Raw genomic sequence first — 25,589 nt, forward strand, 5'->3', positions numbered from 1 at the left:
ACATTGGAACAACATTTTATTCTTCCTGGTCTCTGCTCTCAGAAAATATATACTGTTTGGGGGTTTCACCTAATCTAAAGGCATTAGATGTGCATTTTAAAATGTGTAATACAAATGAAAAAAAATGGCACTTGGAATAAAATAATAAAAAAAAAAAAAAAAAAAAAAGTTGGATGCCATTGACAACCTTCTTATAAAAATGCTAGATACCTGGGTGTCACGCTTTAATATCTTGAGGCAAGAACAAGCTTGCAAAAAAAAAAAAAAAAAAAAAGTTTAGAGGGAAGCAGAAGCTCTTTATCTGCATGTTTATATTTGTCAGGGACTACTAAGATGACCATATGCTGTTAAGAATTCTAACAGATTTCGCCATCCCCGCTAAGCAGTATGGATGGACAATTCTCCATGCTCGGCTGTTAGCGGCTGTCAGAACACAAACAGCAGCTGCATTTGACCAGTGGCAGCCACTGTTAAGCTCTATACACACTATTAGATTTTCTGCAGATTTTTGTCTTCAGATTTACCAAAAACATTTAATATGAGGTCAAACCCTTATGCCGCGTACACACGGTCGGACTTTTCGTCTACAAAAGTCCAACGGACGCTGACGGACTAAAGCTGGCTGGTAATCCGATCGTGTGTGGGCTTCTCCGGACTTTCAACGGACTTTTTTAGCCTCAAATCCGACGGACTTTAGATTTGAAGCATGCTTCAAATCTTTACGTCGTAACTACGACGGACCCCGAAGTCCGCTCGTCTGTATGCTAGTCCGACGGACAAAAAAACGACGCATGCTCATAAGCAAAAACTAAACGGAAGCACTCGGTCTAGTAAAACTAGTGTTCGTATTGTAGGTAGCACATTCATCACGCTGCAAAATCTGTGATCGTTGAATGCAGCGCATTTTATTTCTTCTTTACGAAGGCTCTATAAAGAACGAAGGTGTTTTGCTGTTCATAATCAGAGTTCTCCCAAACTGATTTCTGGATTCTTTTTCTCTTTGATCTCATGAATGATATAGTATGCATTTTAAAAACAATGTTTCCATACTAATAATACTTTTTCCCCTTTTTTTTTTTTAGGTTTGTAAAGTTAACACAAAGAACCCATTATTATTTTTTTTTTTTATAGTGATTATTTTTTAGTTTTTAGATAAAGTTAACCCAAAGCACCGTTTTTGGTTACGTAAATTTTTTGATTTTCAAGACTTACCACTTGAACATTATTAACATTAGTAATGTATTTTTGGTGTGTTTTTTTTCAAACTCAATGAGATTGTTGTCCCTTGTTAATTTAACATTGTGTGTAAAATCAATGATTTCAAAGAAAAAACATAAAGTCTTTTGCTAAACTCAAAAAAAGATCCATTTATTCATGGTCAAAATAAAATAAAGAGGAAGTCAACGCTGGAAAAAGTCGGTGTACCAGAAAATTGGGATCTTGCGGAGTCCATATAAGAGGGAGCACAATCTGGTCCAAGAATCCCAGAGATCAACAGCACCAGCAGATGATCTAGATGTCCCCAGACTGTGGTCCTACAACAGCCTGCGTCTTCTGTCAGACCAGACTGAACCCAGGTCATCATTTTCTTCTCTTCCCTGCAGCCTTTCCTCCACGCTGCCCTGCAGCCTTCCCTGTAGCCTTCTTTTGAGGCTGTGGCTCTGGTGTTTCAGTTGTGGCAGGAGGAGGAGGAGGAGGAGGAGGAGGAGGGGGGGCTGCCTCATGTAGTTGGGTGTTTTGTGTTAGCGTGCCCTGCAGCCCCTTATGGATTGTTTCCCCAAATAGGCGCTCACAAATGAGGCGCTGCTCCCTATTCATCTGAAGAAGCCTGCTGGCTAAGTAGCAGCCATAGGATTCTTCCGCTTCGGGGGGGCTCCTTAAAAAATGGGTGGCCTCTTGCATGAGGCGCAGGGATGCGTCCTGTGTGACCATCCCCTTCCTGGCCCTTTTTTTGGGAAGGTGGAGGGGAGGCACTTGGGATTCGGTCAGGCTCCTACTGGGCCCAGCCACCTCACTTGGCCCAGCCACCTCACTTGGCCCAGCCACCTCACTGGGAGCAGCCACCTCACTGGGAGCAGCCACCTCCTGCCTGACACTGGGCCCAGCCTCCTCCAGGATGATGGTGAATCCGGCCTCCTCCAGGCTGTCCATGGGCCTGGTCTCCTCCTGCCTGCCACTTTCCCCACATTCCTCCTGGATGGACTCATCCTGTGTATAAAAAAAGGACAATAGTTTGAGTATATTTTTTTGGGTTCATCAATGACACACAGTTTGCTTCTCATGAATAGCAAATTCAATGTGAATACTTCTCTTTAATAAAAGAGTCTAATCAGACACCCTAATTATTTCAAGCAGGTGCCAAACATATTTAGCCACTACTGTCAATTGATATGTATACACAATTTTGAGTGCCAAATTATTTTAGACAATTATAACATCCAGTTAACATCATTAATATTAGTACAGTAAATATTTGTTAAAATAATTTACCTGACTCCAGATGGTCATATCTGGTTCATCCAGGATGGAAGACCCAGCTTGCTCCTCATCAGCCTCTGCTGGGGTGGAGGGAAGGGTGGAGGGAAGGGTTGAAAGTGATGGCCTGGCTTCATTCTGGTCATCCAGAAAACGGAGTTGATTATAGTACCACAGCCTGGGTACATAAACATCATCTGCTGATGCTCCTGATCTCCTTGATTCCTGGATCTTCTTATGCTCCCTCTTATACATGTTCCTCAAGACCCCAATTTTCTTGAGCAATGTCTCCATTGTTGCTTCCGGGATGGTCGCCTGGACAAAGGCCAGAAGTCTCTCCAGCGTTGACTTCCTCACATGCTTAGCATAATACTGAGGGTGTTTCACCTCCCACAAATTCCTCATCTCTCGATATTTGGAAATAAAAGATGTAAGGAACTCTGGATCCTTAAATAGGGGATTCATTATATCTGGAAAAGATGAAGTCACAAGACAAAAAACACTTTTATTATAGGTTTCGGCTAACCCCTCATCATCTTCTCCCTATGTAGGCCTCATCAATCTATCAAGCCATATAGGCCGCTTGCTACAAAGTCATGACCATAAAAACCAAAAAAAAAAAAAAATATCTAAAATTACCTTCGTTTTGTAACGTCCAGGTCCACTATCACCTACCACAGAACGTACGTACGACACGTGCGGAAGGGCCCTCTTTATACACTACGCATGTGTGAAACTCCGCCTGCGTCGCCCGCCCCTGACGTTCGAAATTAACTCATGTTCTCCGCCCCCTAATTCGACGCACAGAACGTACGTACGACACGTGCGGAAGGGCCCTCTTTATACACTACGCATGTGTGAAACTCCGCCTGCGTCGCCCGCCCCTGACGTTCGAAATTAACTCATATTCTCCGCCCCCTAATTCGACGCACAGAACGTACGTACGACACGTGCGCAAGGCCCCTCTTTATACACTACGCATGTGTGAAACTCCGCCTGCGTCGCCCGCCCCTGACGTTCGATTTTAACTCATGTTCTCTGCCCATTTTTTGTTACGGTGCGTAGTGGAGTTAAAGAATGGCGGAGACACCTGAAATGTTGACGACCTCAGGTAGTGGAGACAGCCCGGAGGCTGGAACGTCAGCGAAATCTATGAGGCCTAGATTTAAGGCCTCTAATATGAGTTTTAAAGAGATGGTGGAGATGGTGGCCATTCTTCACAAAGACGACTATGATGGCAATTATGGGCCGTACGCACGGCCAAATTTGCGCAAGGCCAAAATAATGGCGAAGGTCGTGGAGACTTTGCAGGCATCTTTTGGGGTCCAGCGCTCCAAAGATCAACTGCGAAAAAGATGGTCTGACCTGAAACTCAGGGAGCCGGATCAATACCGACGTATCCGGAAAGTTCTTAAAAAAAGTAAGTACTTGTCGTGTTTTTCTCTTGTGTTTATTACCTTGTATACTGCTCCATGTGCTTTTCCTTCCTATCCGATTTTTTGTTCATCGTTTTAAACGATCTTTTAATAAACCTCGTTACATATCTATAGATATCTATCTATCTATCTATATATATATATACATATATATATATATATACACACATATACATACATATATATATATATATATACACACATATATACACACATATATACATATATATATATATATACACATATATATACATACATATATACATATATATATACACATATATATACATACATATATATATACATACATATATATAACTATAGAGAGAGAGAGAGATATATATATATATATATATTGAGAGATATATATAGATATAGATATAGATATAGATATAGAGATATAGAGAGAGAGAGAGAGAGAGAGAAATATATAGAGAGAGAGAAATATAGAGATAGGTAGATAGATAGATATAGAAATGTAAAACATTCTTTTTGAAGATTTGAAGTTATCTTAATTTTTTGGCTTTACATTTAGTTAGATATTTAGAGATTTTGTTCCAGATATAGAGAGAGATCAAAAGATTATTAACTATATTTTGAGATATTGATATCTATCTATCCGATATGTCTTTCTAATTTTAAATATTGAGGTAAAATAGGAACTCTACACAAACCACTTCATTACAAATGTTGGAAAATTACTATGTACTAAAATATCTGTGTGCTAATTAGATTAATAATTTTTTGTTTCACATAGGGGAAAAATCACTCAGCCAACAACCAGAAGACAGTCCACCCCAAGCAAAACATGATTGGGAAATAAGCCCAAGTCCCATTGAGGATGTGGAGGAAGGAGAGGTGGGCGACATGGGCACCCCACCAGGTGAGTGTCTGACACACCAGCTTACGTTAATCTATGCATGGCTGCCTTTTGTTTAATGTAATTTGTCTACTCTATTTTAGGGGATCTGGTTGTGCTTCATTCAAGCAATAGTGCCACCCCCGAGGATGTGGAGGAATTAGGCTACATGGGCACCCCACCAGGTCAGTGTCTGAGACAACAGCTTTATTATGGTAAGGTAAAAACTATGTATGTGTGCATATTTCTAAAGACATTTTTTGGTTTCATTCCACTTTAGGTACAACAACAAGAAGTGACTATTTCACCTCTGAAAGTGCCCAACGGCTAATTGGTCAAATAATGGCCTGGAATAAGGACATGGATGAAATGCGGAATCGGCTGGATCGTATGCAGCAGGAAATGAAGGACATGATTGATGTTTTGGGTCGAATCTAAATGCCCTTTTTTAAACCCCAAAACATCAATCATGTCCTTCATTTCCTGTTTTGCTGACCCCATTCTGGGCCTTCTCTTTTTTTTTTTTGGCAGAACATAAATGGCTGTTTAACCTAATGTAAAAAAGGAGGGCTGTTTCTCGTAAATACCTCAAAAATCCACAAAAAAATAAAACTTGATTTTCAAAAAAACACAAAAAAAAAAAAAAAAAAATTGATTTTAAAAAACAAAAAAATTAAAAAACTTGATTTTAAAAAAACAAAAAAATTAAAAAACTTTTGATGTTAAAAAACCAAAAAAATTAAAAAACTTGATTTTAAAAAACCAAAAAAATTAAAAAACTTGATTTTAAAAAACCAAAAAAAATTAAAAAACTTGATTTTAAAAAACCAAAAAAATTAAAAAACTTGATTTTAAAAAACAAAAAAAATTAAAAAACTTGATTTTAAAAAACCAAAAAAAATAATATACAAACTTTATTAAAAAAAAATAATAAAAACAAAAATAACTTGATAAAAAAAAAAAAAACATAAACAAAAAAATTGCTTTAAAAAAAAAAAAAAACAAAACTTGATTTTCCCAAAACAAAAAAATAAGCCTGTTTGTGAAAATCAAAAAGCCAAAAATATTTTTTTGTGGATTAGGTATAAATATTTAGATATAATTATATTTTGCTACATTATTAAGATATCATTCTATTTTTGTCTATGAACATTTTATACTAAATGCAGAACTGAATGCATAACAACCATTAATAAAAACATCTCCTTCTAGGAATTAAATAAATGTGTGGTTTGTTATTTCAAGGCTCAGTATCATTTTAGTTATAATTGTAAAAAAGTTGTTTACAGTGGCAATGGAGCTTATTTAGACATTTAAAATTACAATACAGTTGGCACTACAACTGCTCGACCATAACCTAGGAGACAGCCCAAAAGAAAGGCAAGCAATAAATATAATGCAAGATTTCATCAATAATTTTTTTATTGTCAAAAATTATATATCCTGGCCCATTGCAATGGCCCCCCTACCCATAAAATAATTAACATATTGCTGTCTAACTTGACGGGCACTTTGGGGGGCCAAGCCAGTACGGACAGTATCCAGGCCTGTAAGGTTGGCTTCTATTTGTCCGGCCTCAGGCCCAACTGTGCCTATATAATTTGGAGAATGCTTATTTAAAAAGTTGTGCAGAATGCAGCACGATAAAATGATAAAATTAAGTTTGTATTCCGCCAAATTAATGGCTGTTTGAAACAGGCGGAACCGGCTGGCCAGAATTCCAAACGCATTCTCAACCACTCTTCTAGCTCTGGCCAGCCGGTAATTAAAAACCCTCCTCTCCGGGGTGAGGGTTCTTTGGGGGAATGGCCTCATGAGGTGCTTGCTGAGAGCAAAGGCTTCATCGGCAATGAAGACAAAGGGGAGTCCTTCCACGTTATCCTCATCAGGTGGCAATCCCAGGCCACCACTCTGGAGACGCTGGCAGAACTCCGTCTGGGCAAATACTCCTCCATCCGACATCCGGCCATACTTCCCCACGTCCACATATAAAAAATCATAGTGTGCCGACACCACCGCCATTAAAACAATACTGTGGAACCCCTTATAATTAAAATAATATGACCCCGAATGGGGTGGTGGCACAATGTGGACATGTTTCCCATCTATAGCCCCTCCACAATTGGGAAAGTCCCAACGGCTGGCAAAATGGGATGCCACAGTCTGCCATTCCTGTGGCGTTGAAGGAAACTGGGAAATCAAACAAGAAAACCAAAATCAATTAATTTTGAAGCTAACATTGCAAGAAAATTAGACAATTAAAAACATTATTCCCCAGCATCAGTATAACATTCAATAATTTAATTGTTCTGGAATAACTAATATGGAAAGGCACACTTATCAGATTGCTCACCCCCTCTGATGGAACATTGATTACATTTTAGGGGGTTGTGAAATCCCTAAAAAAAATTACTTTTAGGACACGCAGGAATTTAGGGACTAAAAAGGCTACAAGACTGCAGTTGTCGCACTCTGCAGGTGCAGTTGCTAACCAGCTTACAGTAAATGAGGTAATGTAAAAAGGCATTCATGTTGCAAGGAGTACACAATCACATGCAAGGGCAATTAATGAAAACACTTTGAGGCTTGCATATGATTTGATGATGGAAATCAGCAGAGCTTCTGCTCATTTACTAAAGCACTGGAACAAATGCACTTGTAGAGTGCACATGCATTTTGCAAAGTGCAACATATATTTGCTTTAGACAAATCAACACCACAGAACATTCCAGCAAATTTTAACGAGGGTGGGGGTGGGGGGGTTGTGAAATCTAGATAATTGCTCATTAGCAGCACACTATTTGGAGTGAGTTTAGGTGGGGGGGGGGGGGGGGGGGGGGGGTTGTGAAATCTAGATAATTGCTCATTAGCAGCACACTAAATACACTCAAACAAAATACATTCCAAATGAGTAGACTAGGTGGATATGTTCCCATCACTTCATGCTGGGAAGGTAGGTTATTGAAGGAAAATATACATGCATGACAAAAAATAACAGGAAAAAATTCCAGCATGTGTGAGGATAAAAAGGGGACATTCACACTATATTGCAATGATGGTAAGTAGTGTTTGAAGCAAGAAATACATCACATTATCAAAGATTACATAAAAGAACATGTGATGCTAATAAAAGAAAAATATCTTACCTTAATATAGTCCTTCTGCAGGACCTGTATGATGGCAGAACAGGTCTCTGGGATAATGATCCCCAGAGCCTGGGGGGAGATGCCTGTCGAGAACTTAAGGTCCTGCAGGCTTCTCCCTGTGGCCAAATACCGCAAGGTAGCGACCAGCCTCTGCTCCGGAGTGATGGCTTGCCTCATGCAGGTATCCTGCCTGCTGATATAGGGGGTCAGCAAAGCCAACAAACGGTCAAAAACGGGGTCCGTCATCCGGAGAAAGTTCCTGAAATCCTCAGGATTATTCTCACGGATCTCACGGAGCAAAGGCATGTGACAGAACTGGTCACGCTGAAGCAACCAATTCTTGGTCCATGAACTCCTCCTCGCCCTGTTCATGGACTGGTCTTGGGCTGAAGAATAAACTACAGCACCAAGCACATACAATGCACGAGCTCTACGACGAGTACGTACAGGTAACATGGCTTCAAAACGGTCGGCTGGTCAGAACGCACTAAACAGAATGCACTGAAGAACAGCAAGGCCTGTGAAGAACGACCTGAAAATCAGGAACGAGCGGCCAATAAAACAAAGATTTCTCAATGCCAACTGACCAAACGCACTGAAAAGCAGATACAAACCTCACAAGCACAGACTGAACAACAGTTAAAACGAACTGAAAAATACGAGTCTCACAAGCGCGAATCGTCTCTCACCAAACTTCTACTAACACGAGATAAACACGAGATTAGCAGAAGGAGCCCAAAGGGTGTCGTACGGGCTATTGAACTTCCGTTTTATAGTCTCGTCGGACTTGGTGTACGTCACCGCGTACTAGGCTGTCGTACTTTTGTGTGGTCGTGTGTGTGCAAGTCCGTTCGTAAGAAAGTCTGCCGCAAGTCCGCCGAAGGTACGTCGGAAGTATGTCGGACAGGCTGTCGGACTTTTGTAGACGAAAAGTCCGACCGTGTGTACGCGGCATAAGAGTTTCAATTTGTATGCAATCAGGCAGGCCCTTGCACTACATGGTTTTGGTAAATCTGAAGACCAAAATCTGCAGAAAATCTAGTGTGTGGGGCCTTAAGCTGGCCATACATTATACAATTTTCTTATTCACGTTCCTTTAGATTTAACTTCAGCTATGTAGTGCAAAGACCTGCCTGATTACATACAATAAAAGTGTTTAGGTTTGACCTCATATTATATGGATTTGGTAAATCGAAAGGAAAATTGTATAATGTATGGCCAGCCCAACGCCCTGTACACATGATGAGAATAACTGGACGGATGATCATCTTTTTTTTTTTTTCTTTTTCATTCTAGTCTCATATCGAAAAAATTAAGCGGTTACTAAAGTTAGGAAAATTCTCATACGACAAAATACAACTTCGGAAGAGATGTGATGTGTTGTACTGTAATGCATTCTTTTATTTCTGAGCATGAGTGGAATTGCTCTTCCGACTGTTTTTGGACGATTTTCGACAAGGCAATTAGCATTTTAAAAGGTGAAATTTAGCTAATTTTTTTTTTTTTCCTGTTCTACAGCTATAGTTATATTACTTGCAATGAAGTATGTCCACGGTGTGCAGGCTGATGTATTCTATAGAAATCTTCCCTGCAGGGCTGCCCTGTCCTCTTCCTGTTGCTGACCTTCCAGCACTGTGGGAGTTAACAGCTGGAGTCTCTGGGCTCAACTGCACTAACGATGATCCGACAGGGACACCCCGACTCCTGCCCTCAACTCCATTGAGAAAGTTATTTCACCAATTACACTGCCTGTAACACAATCTGTGAATGGGGGAGAAATCTTCTAATCAGACTCTCCCCAATTCATTGTTTTTGGGGTTCCTCCGCTCTAAAATACTCTGAGATGAAGGAAAGTTCACACAAGCTGCATGTATCTGTAGTGGCAAAACACCCACTACAGATAGCTACTGGCTGGTGATGCAGGTATATGATCTGCATATGTAAAAAGCAAAAAAGACCCACACACATACACACACATACACTTTGAAAATTGAGGATGTTTAAGAAAAATATAAAGCCATTTAAAAAAAATTAAATGTGCAATACACACCTCATGCTTGTGATTGTCATAATCTGGAATACAAGGGAAAGTGTATACAGTAACATCCTCATATGCTAAAAGTTTTGCATGAGCAGCTGTGCTTTTTCCATCAGTTTCATTAGGGTGTTTAATAATGTCAATTTTCACCGGAAGCTAAATGTAAACAAACAGAGATCACAACCAACTTATTGCATTTTTACAACTGCACAATAAATTATATATATATATATATATATATATATATATATATATTCATTCAAATACAGCCTAGATAGCTGTATATATAATGCTAAATGCTTGCGGACAGCGAGACTCTACAATCTACTGTATATAGGAAACACAGAACAGCAAGCATATTAACATGTGAAAGTCTTATATAAAACTTTGCTAGTCACTGTTTAAAGTGAACCTGGGGAACTTAAAGCGAAGCTCCACCCAAATAGGGAAAACTCTGCTTGTTTGCACACACATTTGCCACTTTCTGGGGGGGAGGGGGAGCGGGTACCTGGTTTTGACAGGTTTCTCCTCCCACTTGCAGGTAAGATTGCCATGGCAATCTCTGAGTATTTCTGGTGCTTCTTCCTCCCCTCCCCCCCGGGGACACATACAGGTCCAGTACAGTTTCCTATAGATTTAACAAAACTTTGTAAGTGCCGGTTCACACAGGGGCGACCTGCACATGACTTCAGCGGCGACTTGCAAAATGACTTCTGTATAGAAGTCAATGCAAGTCGCCTGAAGTCGCCCCAAAAATACTACAGGAACCTTTTTCTAAGTCGGAGCGACTTGCATCGCTCCTATTAGAACGGTTCCGTAGTACAGAACGGGAGGCGACTTGTCAGGCGGCTAGGTCGCCTGACAAGTCGCCCCTGTGTTAACCGGCAGTAATAGGAGAACCCACGTGAACAATCAATTCAATTTGTATCAAATCAGGCAGGCCCTTGTACTACTTTGTTGATGGTAGATCTAAAGGAGATTGTACAATGTATGGCCACCTTAAAAGGAAGAAATAGGAAAGTGGGTGGAAAAAAAAAGAAAAGAAGAAGAGGTGGTATAGTGAACACGCCCTATTCTGTGATGCAGTGCATGATGGGATATGAAGTTACCTGGATGGTCACATGATGATACAGGAAGTGATGGGCTCAGAAAGCTTTTTTAAATTTTGAACAGAGAAGTGCAGATTCAATGCAGTCATTGACTAGGTAAGTGACAGATAAGCACATTGGGATGGCTTGGGCAGAAACGACATTGAAAAACACTTCTATTGATTATGAAAAGTGAAATTCTGCCTGAAAAGGTGAACTTAGCCTTTAAGAAGCTGGTTCAGGATAAGCCTTACAGAACAGCGATCCGGTCTAAGTGTCGCCCCTCCTTGAGTGCCACCTGAGGCAACAGGTTTACCTTGCCTCTTGGTTGGACAGCCCTGAATATTGCCTCTAAGACTGAAGCTTTTAGTAAGTTCTACAATATTTTCGCTTTACATGACAAAATCCATAGGGTTTAAGTGTTATTAAACCTTAGTTTTTTTTATGTTATTAAAAAAAAAAACAAACATGTCTATACTTATCTGCTTTTGCACCATACTCTTCTTCTGGAGTTCCCCCGCCAGTGCTCCAGGCCATGGGGGCACCTGTGCGTGCTCGCCCCTGAGCTGCCCTGCCTGCCGATAGCCCGCTGCTATCAATCTGCCCAATGAGAAGGGAGACAGCGGCGAGAGCCGCTGCTTTTGTGCACATCGCTGAATCGGATCGGGCTCAGGTAAGAAAATGGGGGGCTAGGGGGCAGCAGAGAAGGTTTTTCACCTTAATGCATTCTAAACCTTAAGGCCCCGCTGAGCAGGCGGATGACCGGTCCTGTCCACTCTGGGGAAATCAGATGGAAACAGACCGTCTGTCTGATTCGATCCGCCAGACGGATGGAAAATAGGACCACCATCTGGTTTTGGTGGACAGGATAGCGGTGGGTCAGTAGACATGTGCTGACATCCGCCGCTCCATAGAGAGGACTGCACGGTCCAATCAGGTCCATCTAAAAATCTGACAGGCAGACCTGATCAGACAGCTGTGTGAAAGGGCCCTAATGCTGGCCATACATGGTCAAATTTCGAAAGAATTTCCTTTTGAAAATCAGAAATTTTGTGCATTTTGTGACCCGATGGTGCCACCACTGATTTCGAAATTCGACCAACCAAGCCTTCAATTTCACCTCATGTTGCTACAGAAAAGAATTTTTGTGGCTGAGAATCTTTTCTTTCCAGGAATTTTCTTTTCTTGCACATTTCTTTTTCAATTAAAATTTCCAACATGCCCAATTAGATGGCTGCATGAAAATGAAAATCAGCTATTGCTGCAGCCTACTAATGGTGCGAACTACTAATGAAAATTCTTAGATAAGATTTTCGAAAGAAGATTCTTTCAAAATTTCGACCCATGGCCTTAGGCTTTAGAACCACTTTAATTTACTAAAACTGGAGAGTGCAGATGTTTATGGTAGCCAATCAGCTTGTTCAATTAAAGTTTTGACAAAAAATAAAAACCTGGAAGCTGATTGGTTTCTATGCAGAGCTGCACCAGATTTGCACTCTCCAGTTTTAGTAAATCAACCCCAGTGTGTTCAATAAATGTAGGAATGTTTTCAGAATCATCAGTTGTCCTGTCAGAGGAAAGCAGAGAACGTGTTCAATGACAGAGTTTGCCTACCTTCACAGATGGGATTTCAGCTGTTGGTACACTTTCTACTGGTACATAGCAAGTATAACAATAAAACATTCGGGAGCTGTTACACTTTGGACACTTTGATCGTCCCTTCTTTTGGGCTACTTCAAGCACTTCTTGAGCAGAGACTTGCAAGTTTTTCAAAAGGTCACTTTCCGAGGATCCAGAAACATTTTTCATTTGTTTGTCAGTTGACATTATTCATACAATGCATTTGGCCTACAAGATGAAAGGGACATTTAAGGCACAGTTTAAGTGAATAACAGCACCAATCAAAAGGCACTTCAAAAGACAGACATTTCCAAAGAGGCCATGACAACCAACATTAGAGAAACCTGACAGCAAAATATAGGCACTGAACCACTGACTGGAGATCACTGTGCAAGAAAACAGAATATTTGCAATTCATACACACATTCAACTTTAATTTAGAGGCAGGGCAATGCTGAGCGTAACATGGGGGTCAGCTAAAAGCTAATCAGACTCTGTGCAAAGTTGCTTAAAAATTGTTGAATGCACCAATCTTTTTCTAAGAGTCAGGAACTATCAATGTGTACTATTCCTGGTCGCCAGCATTCATGTTGGCTTGGTACCAACATCTTTGTTACATAGTAGGTAAGGTTGAATAAAGACAATAGTCCATCCAGTTCTACCTGTTTAGGTGTATGTGTCAGTGTCTATAATTATTTCCCATCTCCCTGTATGTTGTGTTCTTTAGCCACCTGGCATCTGCGCTATGGCCGAATGACGGCCACAGCGCGGACCTGACAGCGTGAGTAGAAAAAAAAGCCAATCACCGGATCAGATGTCAGGGACATCAGTCCTGAAGTGGAAGAGGCACATCTGCCTCATCAGTGACATCTAATAATGCCACCTAGCACTGCCCACAAGTGCCACCTAACAGTGCCCACAGTGTCACCTAACAGTGCCCACAAGTGCCACCTATCAATGCCCACCAGTAGTGCCAATCAGTGTAACTGATCAGTGCCCATCACTACCGCCTATCAGTGCCCATCACTGCCGCCTCATCAGTGTACATCAATGAAGGAGAAAAATTACCTGTTTTAAATTTTTTATAACAAAATATAAAAAAATTAAATTTTTTTTTTTTTTTAATTCAGTTTTTTACATTTTTTTAACAAAAAGTAAAAACTGCAGAGGTGATCAAATACCACCAAAAGAAAGCTCTATTTGTGGGGAAAAAAAATGATAAAAATTTCATTTGGGTACAGTGTTGTATGACCGCGCAATTGTCATTCAAAGTGCGTCAGCGCTGAAAGCTGAAAATTGGTCTGGATAGGAGGGGGGGTTTAAGTGCCCTGTAAGCAAGTGGTTAAGATGCACATCCAAAAGTCTCTTAAAAATATTCAAACTCCCTGCAGTCACCACCAATTGTGGAAGAGAGTTCCACATCCTTATTGCCCTGATTAAGAAAACCCCCTGCACAGTTTAAGATTTCCAATCTCATTGTGTGTCCCTGTGTCCTCTTACACTCCTTGAGACTGAATAGTTTTTTCCTATTCTAGGATCACCATTGAGGCATTTGTAAATTGCTATCATATTGTGTTTCTCCAGCAAGAATAGATTTAGTGTTTGCAGTCGTTCTTCGTAATCGAGGTCCTCCAGTCCTCTTATTAGTTTTGTTGCCCTTCTTTGGTCTCTCTCCAGTTCCAGTTGTGCAGAGACTGTAAGAGTTTGCATGGAATATTTTTGGCACCCTTAGTTTTGGAAAGTGTTAAAGACTAGGTTAGTCCGTTTAAAGCAGTGGTTCTCAACTCCAGTCCTCAGGACCCACTAACAGGCCAGGTTTTATGTATTACCTTGGGGAGATGCAGACTAGAATACTGCAATCACTGAGCAGCAAATGATATCACCTGTGATGTATTTCAGTTATCTTGCAAACCTGGCCTGTTGGTGGGTCCCGAGGACAGGAGTTGAGAACCACTGGTTTAAAGACAACCAATTGCAAGTGGACATTTGTAACACCTTGTTTTATGTGAAAAGAATACAAGACATTTTCTGGATGGCCGAGGCGCCGAGCGAGTGACTTGCTGTACTCCTGCTGGAATTGTAACTCTCAGCGCCTACTGTAGTGAATCGGCTGAAAAAAAGTAAGAGTTCTACCAAACCCAGCAGCAGCCACACACTTCATTAGTGGCAATTTATTTTGAAAGCCGAATTCCAGGTATGGATTATTTTTGCATAGTTATATTAGTCCAGCTTAAACCAATGTAAATATGCAGATGCCACACCTATAGGACCAATGGGGAAGCAGAGAATTACTGTAATATTTGCAGCTATTACAGTGGTCACTACGGTCTTCCCAGTCCTAAGCAGACCCAATTCTGCAGACCATGCAGAAAGGCTCTATGGAGCCCTTCTGCATTGTGAACAGAGGGGGTGGGCGCTCACATGGCACGGGTGCCATTCACATGATGCCTTGCATCTTCCTCAATGAATACAAGACGTTCTCTGACTGAACAAAGTAATAAAGGCAGTGCGATGATGTCACAATCTCCACCTCCTTCAATCAGGAAATAATGCATTAATTGAGAAAAAAGGTTGTCTGAATGGCACCCTTGCCAAGCAAGCAACACCTAGGGGGTTAGTTACGAAAGGCAAATCCACTTTGCACTGCGAGTGCACTTGGAAGTGCAGTCGCTGTAAATCTGAGGGGTAGATCTGAAATGAGGGGAAGCTCTGCTGATTTTAACATCCAAATCATGTGCAAGCTAAAATGCTGTTTTTTTTATTTTCCTTGCATGTCCCCCTCGGATATACAGTGTAGGGCTTAGTTGGCCGTTTATTGTATCGGTTAATAAGGTTTTTAAAAAAAAGTGTGGTGTAAAATTTAGTTAATATGTAAAGTTTTTAAAAAAAAGGCAATTTATTCTTAAATATCTCTATGCAGTGGTAAATATAAAAAACTATATGGTTAGGGAGCAAAATCTCTAATCCACTCTGAGAATAACAGACAGAAGAGATATACTATTAGAAGAGATGTACTGTATATACTATTAGAGGAGAGATATACTGTATATGCTATTGGAGGATATATACTATTAAAGGGTAAATCTGGTAAAAATCATCAGACTCAGAGATCAAATTTTTTTTATTAAAAAAAAAAAAAACAATGTCTTCCTTAAAAAAAAAAAAAAAAAAAAAAAAAAAACGGCATTTTAAGAACGTTAGTTTGATTTTCTAATCGTTAGTCGGGTCAAATCGGCATTCATTTTCAACCATGGTGACAATTTGGAAATAATAGAAAACTTCTTGGTCAAAGGAATTTTCAGACGGTGTATGTGGTTTTCCTTCATTTTAAAAACAGAATGTTAAAAACAAGTGAAAATTTCAAACATTCTTTCATTCAGCGAATGTACAAAGATTTTCCATCTGAATATACTTGTGTGAAAATTGATTGGTGTGGCCAGCATAAGGCTCGGTACACACCTATGCAGTTTGCTTTTGATCTATTTCTGCAGTGCTTTTTGCTGTGCATTTTGATTTTTGCACACGTGATTTTGCTGCAATTTGCGTTTTTGTATTTTTTTTGGCCAACTTGTTGTTGGGCAGATTAAAAAACACAACATTTCTGAAAAAAGACATTACATGCTTTTCTGCAGCTTCTCCATTGAAGTATATTGAACCAAAAAAGCACCGTTTTGCGTTAAAAAAAAGTCCCTGGCCCTTTCCAAATACGCAGCGGCTAAAAAAAAGCATAGATGTGAACGCGTCCCATAGGAAACCATGTAGATGGACTATAGTGCAACCAGGTCTAAGACGTTTAGTAACATAATGGGGTTTAAAAAAAAAAAAACTAAAATTAACCCTTTATAGTACAAAAAAAAAAGCAGATAATCACTACTGTAAGGGGTTCATTTTTTTTTTTACTGTAGAACTGTGAAAGTAATATTTACAGTAGTGATTATTTGCTCTTTTTGTACTATAAAGGGCTAATTTTAGTTATTCTTAACCCCATTATGTTACTGGCCGATTAATCAATTATGAAAATAGTAATCGATTAATTTCATAATTGATTAATCGATTAGTTGTTTCAGCCCTAATACAGTGACCACACTTCCAAGTGCACTTGTAGTGCAAAGTGGATTTGCCTTTCGTAAATACCACCAGGGTTCTGTGAAGGGAAAACTACAAGTACCGACATTCTTTGTGGCTGTCGGTTTGTAGTTCTCAATGAACTACCAGGGAGCTGTTGATCATTCTAGGTAGTTCACGGAGCTTCTTGTCAGAGTGTGCAGGGCCGTGGCATCACACTCATAATCTGCTGATCGTGGGTGCAATGCTTTACAGGTCCCTAACAAAAAAATTGTAAATGCATATTTTTTACCTGCAAAAAAATGTACATTTATTATTTGTTTTGTAAAAGTAAGGTTATCCTTTAAAGAAAAGGATAACCTTACCTTTAAAGAAAGAAAAGGATAACCTAACCTGTCAAATTGGCAGCCCTCCAACTGCTGCAAAACTACAAGTCCCATAAGGCATTGCAAGACTGACAGTTACAAGCTGACTCCCTCAGGCAGAGGAATGATGGGACTTGTAGTTCCGCAACAGCTGCTTTGAGGCAGGGCTCACACTATTTCGAATTGGATGCGGTTTTTACCGCATCCAATTTGCATGTCAGGAGATTGTGACTGGCTAGCTATGAAGCCGGTTCACACATCTCCGCTGTGAATTGCACAGCGGTGTCCTATGCATCTCTCGGTCCGTTTCAGGTCGGAATTCAGCCAAAAATTTGGGCAGAAATTAGAATGAAGCGGTGAACGGGGACGCACCGGACCCCTGCTGTGAGCAGCTCCTAAAGGCATTATAAACCTCCTACCTGCACCGTGTGTTTTTCACTTGCATAAGATATGCATTAATCATGTAGTTTCATGGTGTCATTTGTTACCCTGTACACAGAACCTATCGTACAGTAGATCTTCACATTCCTGTGTCAGTAGTTTCTGTTCAAACAAGAGGCGTGCAGCAGGGCACTGCACAGGTCAATACACGACCTCTGTCTGTAGTCTAAGAACTGACGCTTTCTGTGAAGAAACTATATATCCCACAATCCCTGGGTCCTTCAGCCCAGTGCTCTTCAGGTGAGCGCTAATCAGTAAATAGATCTGACACAGACCAAGCAGGCAAAGCAAATAACAGAGACCACCATTAGCACTCCCACATATGTGATGCAACACAGAAAAATGGCAAGGCAGTAACAGAATGCTGTGTGACCCAAAATAAGAAGTTGCCTATCCCTTTATTGAGTAGGGACGAGCTGGTAAATGAATACAGGAACATCAATAAGCCAGATTACTAGAGGCAGGAAATTATTTTTGCTAAATCACTCAGATTTGAATGGGGCCCTAAGGGCAGCCCAATGTGTTGTTACAACAAGTCACACTGTTTAGTTATATTTTTTCTTTTTCATTTTTTTGAAGCGTTGCACAGAGCAGGTAAGTATTACATGCTTGTTATTTATAAAAAAATAAAATAAAAATAAACGTTACCTTTAGTATTACTTCAATACTGGTCATAATAGAAAGGGTGTCAGAACATACATTAAATCGCAGTTTGTTGTGTATGGGGCAGTGTAGCTGCAGACAAGTCAGGGTGCCCATGCTGACCTATGTCCACAGACAAAAGTGCCTAGAAAGTGGACATGACCATCAGAACTGGACAACGGAGCATCAGAAGAAGGTGGCCTGGTCTGCTGAATCCAAGAATGGTTTGAGGAACACGAGTTTGAGGTGTTGTGGATGCTCTGGAAAAACAAGCCCAATCCATGGAGGCCCTACCTTGCAACTTACAGGACTTAAGAGGAGTTTCACTGGTTGTTTGGTTTATTAAACAAAAAGTATAGCTGCTGACTTTTAATAAACAGACACTCACCTGTTCCACGGTCCAGGGATGTGGATGCCCGAAGCCTCACTCCTCTCCCGTGCGCCGGCATTGTAAGTGTGGGCACCCGGCTGTGACAGCTTGTGGCTTCACAGCCAGGCGAGTTGCGCTGCGCTCCGTCAGTGGCCAGGCAATCTTCTGGGACCTGTGATGTGTCCCAGAAGAGGGAGGGGTCCCCTAGGCGGCCAGAAGCAGGAAGTGGGACAGGAAGTCCCTCTCAAAACCAGGTACCCACCCCCCTTCAAAAGAAATGACATGCCAATTGTGGCATGTCAGGGGGCGAGGAGTACTTAAAGTGGAACTTCCACTTTTAGGTGGAACTCCGCTTTAAAGGATCTGCTAATGACGGCTGGGTGCCAGATACCAGAGCGTACCTAGTGGAGTCCATGCTTCGATGGGTTATGGTGGTCTGTCATATTGGTATGGCTGACGGCGTGGGAAACAATCGTTTTAGAGACAGATCAGCAGACTTAGTTTAAAACAAACCTCCGATTCCAATCACCCGGGTGTTTAGCCACACTGTGAATCCCAGCAGAAGAATCTACTGAATCCTGCGGCTGGGAATGAAAGCTGCATGTGAACAGCTGCGTCCGGGAGGCCGTACACTTCAATGACAGGCTGTCATTCATTACCTGCAGTGATTGCAGCTATCTGCACACAGCTGTCAGCCCCATCTGCTGGGATCCGCTGTGTGGATAAACCTCCATGTGATTGGAGCCTCCACCATGCATTTCTTAGAATAAGGGCAAACCATGGAACCTCCACAGGAGCAGCATGATCTTCCTGTCACCATGCCCTCCATAGACCTTCATTCTTCTCTTCTGAAATGACATGGCTGGGAAAAAAGCACCTTGTTACCTGAAAATAAAAGGAGCCAAAGTTAATAACAACACGCGGCTGTATAGACAGACACACCTCTCTCACCAGAAACCGCCCGAGCCCGCAGGTTCCTATGCAGACCCCTGGGGACACAGGAAGTGCGGGTTCCGAAGGCCGGAAGGGGCGGAGCCTGGACTCAGCACAGCCTGTGGTAAATGAATTGGGTGTCCCGTCAGACACTTCCCCTGTGTACAGACTGGCGGAATCCATAGACAGTGACATGTGAGAGTCCCGCCGCGTTGTTCTGTGTAATGTGTGACTCACCCAGGAGGTGGACAGGAAGGAGCTCGTAAGGCTGGGAAGGTGATTCCTCTATTCCGGTGTCAGCTTCGTGCAGTGGCGGCCTGTCCGGTCGGTCACACGGCGGTGATAGCGGGATCCTTAGGAAGGGGCAGTAGTAGCCGGGGGACACATTTAAATGTAACACCTCTGCATTGGTTGCCAATGGCAACTGTAAACACAGAGCTGTTCTAGCAGGCTTGCATGGGCCTGTCAGTGTTCGTATGATCACCTACCGGCTTCTAGTGACGAGTCTCCTGAGTGTGAGGAGGCGGCAGTACTCACCCCTGAGGTAAGGGACATTAGTGAGGAGGACTATGGAAGAACATTATAACTGGGGCACAACTTCCCTTTAGTTTTGGAGAAGGATTAGAACCCCTGTCGGGTTTTCGTTGCTGTCTGGGAGGGGGGTTAGTTCACTAACAATGATTACATGTGATATTTGTGGTTTTTTTTTTGACAAATCACATTAAATAATATTAAAAAAAAATCATCAAAGTAAAATATCACATTTGAGGAACATATTGCCAATGAGAAGTACCATACGATCCGGGTTTCTAAGCACTGGGTGCACTACGTTCACTGCCATTCTGCCCATTCAAAATGAAAGGGCTCAAGTCCCAACGCATGGAACTGAATGTGAATTGCACAGGAACTCGGCGGAACATGTGATGGTATTGAGCCGGTGACAGGTACTCTTTATATACTTTAAAGTGGTTGTAAAGGCAGAAGGTTTTTTTTATCTTAAAGTGGAGTTCCACCCAAAAGTGGAACTTCCTCTTATCTGATTCCTACCCCCACCCCACAGTGCCACATTTGTCACCTTTTGAGGGGGGGGGGGGGGTACCTGTTTTTGACACATACCCTGTCCCCACTTCCATCGGACCTCACTGTGGCGAGGTACATCAGAAGTTCGGCCCCCCCTCCTCCTTCCCCTGCTGCCAGGCCAGTAAGAGCACAGTGTGCTTTGTGCATGCGCAGTAGGGACCCTAGCTATGAAGCCGCAAGCCTTCATTGCCGGGTCCCCTAATCGGCAATGGCAGCAGCACCCGAGAGCCGATAGAAACATCAGCTGGGGTGCCGACCGCTGGATTCCAGGGCAGGTAAATGACCTAATATTAAAAGTCAGCAGCTGCAGTATTTGTAGCTGCTGACTTTAAAATTTTTGGAGGGGAAACTCCACTTTAATGCATGTGCAGCAGCCCCCCTCGGCCCCCCTAAGACTTACTGGAGGACCCTAGAACCAGCGATGTTTTAGAATTGTGTCGGCTACCCGGGTCTCCCCGCTTCATTGGCTAAGAAAGCAGCGTGGTGCCATTAGCTCCTGTGACTGTCAATCAAAGTCAGTGAGCCAATGAGGAGAGAAAGGGGGCAGGTCCGGGCCACGGCTCTGTGTCTGAATGGGCACAGGGAGATGTGGCTCGGGTGCCCCCATAGCAAGCTGCTTGCTGTGGGGTCACTCAACAGGAGGGAGGGGCGAGGAGCACCGAACAGGAATCTAAGAAGAGGAGGATGCGGGCTGCTCTGTGCAAATCCACTGCAACAGAGCAGGTAAGTATAACATGTTTATTTTTTTTTTTAACTTAAAAAAAACAAAAAAACAAGACTTTACAGTCACTTTAATTTTGTGCTTTTAATTCTTTGGTATTTGAGCCTATCTTTATATTGCTAAAAACAGTCCCCTGTCATTTTCCCTTGTCAGTCTTAGACCCCTTTCACACTGGGGCGGTTTGCAGGCGCTATTGTGCTAAAAATAGCGCCTGCAAACTGACCCGAAACAGCTGCTGCTGTGTCTCCATTGTGAAAGCCCCGAGGGCTTTCACACTGGAGCGGTGCGCTGGCCAGACGGGAAAAAGTCCTGCTAGCAGCATCTTTGGAGCGGTGAAGGAGCGGTGTATACACCGCTCCTTCACCGCTCCTGCCCATTGAAATCAATGGGGCAGTGCAGCTATACCGCCAGCAAAGTGTCTCTGCAGAGGCGCTTTGCTGTGGTTTTTAACACTTTCTCGGCTGCTAGCGGTAGGTAAAACCACCCCGCTAGCTGCCGAGTACCGCCGCTAAAACGATGGTAAAGCGCCACTAATAATAGCGGCGCTTTACGGCCGACGCACCTCCCGCACCAGTGTGAAAGGGGCCTTAGCAACCAAAAGTTGAATGGGTTTTGCAGCTGTCAATTATCTTTCCCCTCATTTGCTGGTTTAACCAGTTCTCGCCCACACTATAGCCAAAAGACAGCTACTGCACAGGCTTACTTTCCTGGGAGGGCATCCATGGACGTGCTTCCATGATTGTGCTGCTCGAGCACCCCCTGCGGCATGTGAGCAGCATGCTCTGTGATTGCTGGGTCCTTAGGACACAGCTGATCACAAATTGGGGTAAAGGGCCAATCACAGCGGCCTTTACCACATGATCAGCTGTGTCCAATGACAGCTGATCACGGTGTAAACACAAGTTGGCTATAGGCATTCCGTGAGGAGAGGAGAGCCAATAACTGACTTGTGTTAAAGGGACATCTACACTGATAATCAGGGCACTGATTATCAGTGCAGTCCCACCAGTGCTACCAATCAGTGCTGCCCATCTGTGCCTCTCATCATTGTCGCCTATCAGTGCCGCCTACCATGTGCGCCTCATCGGTGCACATCAGTGAAGGAGAAAAATGACCTGCTTGCAAAATTTTATAACAAACTATGGAAAAACATTTTTTTTTTTTTCCCAAATTTTCTTGTTTATATATTTTTTAGTTTATTTAGCAAAAAATAAAAAACCCAGTGGTGATTAAATACCATCAAAAGAAAGCTCTATTGTAAAAAAAAAAAAAAAAATGCTAAAAAATGTCATATGAGTACAGTGTTGCATGACCGTGCAATTGTCATTCAAAATGTGACAGCGCTGAAAGCTGAAAATTGGCCTGGGCGGGAAGGGGGGTAAAAGTGACCAGTAGGCAATGGGTAAATAGCCTTGTTTTTACTTTCAGTGGCATGATGTTGACAAAGGATCCCTGAAACATGTTCGTCAGCCCACTTAATCCAATTACTTTGGTCTCTTCCATCAGTCCAGAGGGAAGCCTCACACGTCTGTACCCCTGGAGGTTCGGCATCCCATCTCTTGGCCAAGCGGTCCTACATCTCACACTGCTGTTAAGTGAATTCCCCACTCATCTTGCTGTTCTGAGTACCTGTGAGTCCTACTCCAGTGCTACTCAGCCCTCCTAGTTTGCAGCATCAATCTCACCTAGCGGAGCAGAGGTCTCAGTGCACATGCTGACAGTTGATCAACAGTGGTGTGGCATCCTGCCATCCAGCTCAGCGGTCCATGGTTTGTGTCTGCTGTTTACAGCTTCACAACTTTCATCTCTGAAGTGCTTCCCAGAGAATGTAAGTCTTGCGGTGATGTTTTAATAAACTCTAGAGACATAGGGGGTTTATTAGACCCCAGTGTCTCCCCTGCCCTCCAAAGCATCTATCCATGCAAAGATGTTCTTCAGTCTCCTCTCGCTCAGCCTCCTAAAGCCAGTGGATGTGGTCCTGGTAAAAAAACGCGCAGGGAGGAAGGAGATCGTGCCCTCGCTGTGAAAGTGATCAGGTGGCTATACAGTCACTGGATCACTTTTACTGCCAGGAGTTGGCTAAAGAAATGGGGCACAAACTTATGGCTGCTATAATAATAATATTGTAGCCATCAGCTGTAACCCTTCACTGGATATATTACATACACCCAAATACAGTGCGTTGAAAAAGTATTCATACCCCTTGAAATTTCCCACATTTTATCATGTTACAACCAAAAAACGTAAATGTATTTTATAGGGATTTTATGTGATAGACCAACACAAAGTGGCACATAATTGTAAAGTGGAAGAAAAATAATAAATGGTTTTCCATTTTTTTTTTTACAAATAAATATATGAAAAGTGTGGCGTGCATTTGTATTCAGCCCCCTTTACTCTGATACCCCCAACTAAAATCTAGTGGAACCAATTGCCTTCAGAAGTCACCTAATTAGCAAATAGAGTCCACCTGTGTGTAATTTAATCTCAGTATAAATACAGCTGTGAAGCCCTCAGAGGTTTGTTATAGAATCTTAGTGAACAAACAGCATCATGAAGGCCAAGGAACACCCCAGACAGGTCAGGGGTAAAGTTGTGGAGAAGTTTAAAGCAGGGTTAGGCTATTAAAAAATATCTCAAGCTTTGAACATCTCACGGAACACTGTTCAATCCATCATCCAAAAATGAAAAGAGTATGGCACAACTGCAAACCTACCAAGACAGGGCTGTCCACCTAAACTGACAGGCCGGCCAAGGAGAGCATTAATCATAGAAGCAGCCAAGAGGCCCATGGTAACTCTGGAGGAGCTGCAGAGATCCACAACTCAGGTGGGAGAATATGTCCACAGGACAACTATTAGTCATGCACTCCACAAATCTGGCCTTTATGGAAGACTGGCAAGAAGAAAGGCATTGTTTGAAAGAAAGCCATAAGAAGTCCCGTTTGTGAGAAGCCATGTGGGGGACACAGCAAATGTGCAAAAAGGTGCTGTGGTCAGATGAGACCAAAATTGAGTATTTTGGCCTAAAAGCAAAACACTATGTGTGGCAGAAAACTAACACTGCACATCACCCTGAACACACCATCTCCACCATGAAACGTGGTGGCAGCATGATAGTGTGGGGATGCTTTTCTTCAGCAGGGACAGGGAAGCTGGTCAGAGTTGATGGGAAGATGGATGGAGCCAAATACAGGGCAATCTTAGAAGAAAACCTGTTAGAGTCTGCAAAAGACTTGAGACTGGGGCGGAGGTTCACCTTCCAGCAGAACGACTCTAAACATACAGCCAGAGCTACAATGGAATGATTTAGATCAAGGCATATTCATGTGTTAGAATGGCCCAGTCAAAGTCCAGACCAAAATCCAAATGAGAATCTGTGGCAAGACTTGGAAATTGTTGTTCAGACGCTCTCCATCCAATCTGACAGAGCTTGAGCTATTTTGCAAAGAAGAATGGGCAAAATGTCACTCTCTAGATGTGCAAAGCTGGTAGAAACATCTCCAAAAAGACTTGTAGCTGTAATTGCAGTGAAAGGTGGTTCTACAAAGTATTGACTCAGGGGGGCTGAATACAAATGCACACCACACTTTTCACAAATTTATTTGTAAAATATTTTGAAAACCATTTATCATTTTTTTTTCACTTCACAATTATGTGCCGCTTTGTTTTGGTCTATCACATAAAATCCCAATAAAATACATTTACGTTTTTGGTTGTAACATGACAAAATGTGGCAAATTTCAAGGAGTATGAATACTTTTTCAAGGCACTGTAGCAGAACTTGTTAAAGTGGGTGTAAAAGTATAAACATGTTGTACTTGCCTACTGTTTGCAAAGGTATTGCACAGGTCATTCGGAACTTCGGAGGTTCGCCACCTGCGCTCTCAACTCCTCCTTTTCTGCGTGTGCCCCCATAGCAAGCCACTTGCTATGGGGGCACACCTGCAGGCTCACACCTGATCCTGGCTGTGTATGTCTATAGACACACACAGTGTGATATAGCCCTGCCCCTGCTCCTTCCTCACAGGATTTGATTGACAGCAGCAGGAGTCAATAGCTCGCACTGCTGTCTGTGTATTCTGTGAGGAGAGGAACACACACCAGTGCCGCTGCAGATGGGCACAGCGCTGGATTGAGATAGGACTCAGGTAAACTCTTAGAAAGGTGAGAGAGCAATACAACTACTGGGACATTTTTTACCTTAAAGGTTAAGTTCACCTTTGGGAACATGTTGCATGTTCCACTCATTTATAGGGTGGAACATTATACCACTGCTGCAGCCGCTACTTGCTGCTCCCGATCCCTGCG

At 42.3% G+C, this 25,589-nt stretch overlaps 2 protein-coding genes across 16 annotated transcripts in view; one reads left to right on the plus strand and one right to left on the minus strand.

The window, feature by feature from the left end:
- The window catches only part of DTWD1 (DTW domain containing 1), a 68,868-nt gene extending 49,024 nt beyond the window's left edge, over positions 1 to 19,844 (minus strand). The window contains exons 1-3 of one of the 6 annotated variants that reach the window (XM_073618657.1): positions 19,716 to 19,844; positions 12,657 to 12,890; positions 9,967 to 10,110 (exon numbers count right to left, since the gene is read on the minus strand). In XM_073618657.1, the coding sequence (XP_073474758.1) occupies positions 9,967 to 10,110; positions 12,657 to 12,869 (357 nt within the window). In that variant the 5' untranslated portion in view covers positions 12,870 to 12,890; positions 19,716 to 19,844. Of the gene's footprint in view, positions 1 to 9,966; positions 10,111 to 12,656; positions 12,891 to 19,430; positions 19,654 to 19,715 lie in introns of those variants that run through there. The other 5 variants (XM_073618655.1, XM_073618654.1, XM_073618653.1 and 2 more) reach the window with 5 other exon arrangements.
- FAM227B (family with sequence similarity 227 member B) overlaps positions 19,549 to 25,589 on the plus strand; it is a 651,639-nt gene continuing 645,598 nt past the window's right edge. For 3 of the 10 annotated variants that reach the window (XM_073618642.1, XM_073618640.1, XM_073618648.1), the window contains exon 1: positions 19,558 to 20,022. The gene's annotated coding sequence lies outside the window, so the exon portion shown is untranslated. Of the gene's footprint in view, positions 20,023 to 20,082; positions 20,423 to 25,589 lie in introns of those variants that run through there. The other 7 variants (XM_073618647.1, XM_073618641.1, XM_073618649.1 and 4 more) reach the window with 5 other exon arrangements.

The sequence above is a fragment of the Aquarana catesbeiana genome, linkage group LG03, assembly GCF_042186555.1.
Source record: "Aquarana catesbeiana isolate 2022-GZ linkage group LG03, ASM4218655v1, whole genome shotgun sequence".
In the NCBI taxonomy this organism is placed as follows: domain Eukaryota; kingdom Metazoa; phylum Chordata; class Amphibia; order Anura; family Ranidae; genus Aquarana; species Aquarana catesbeiana.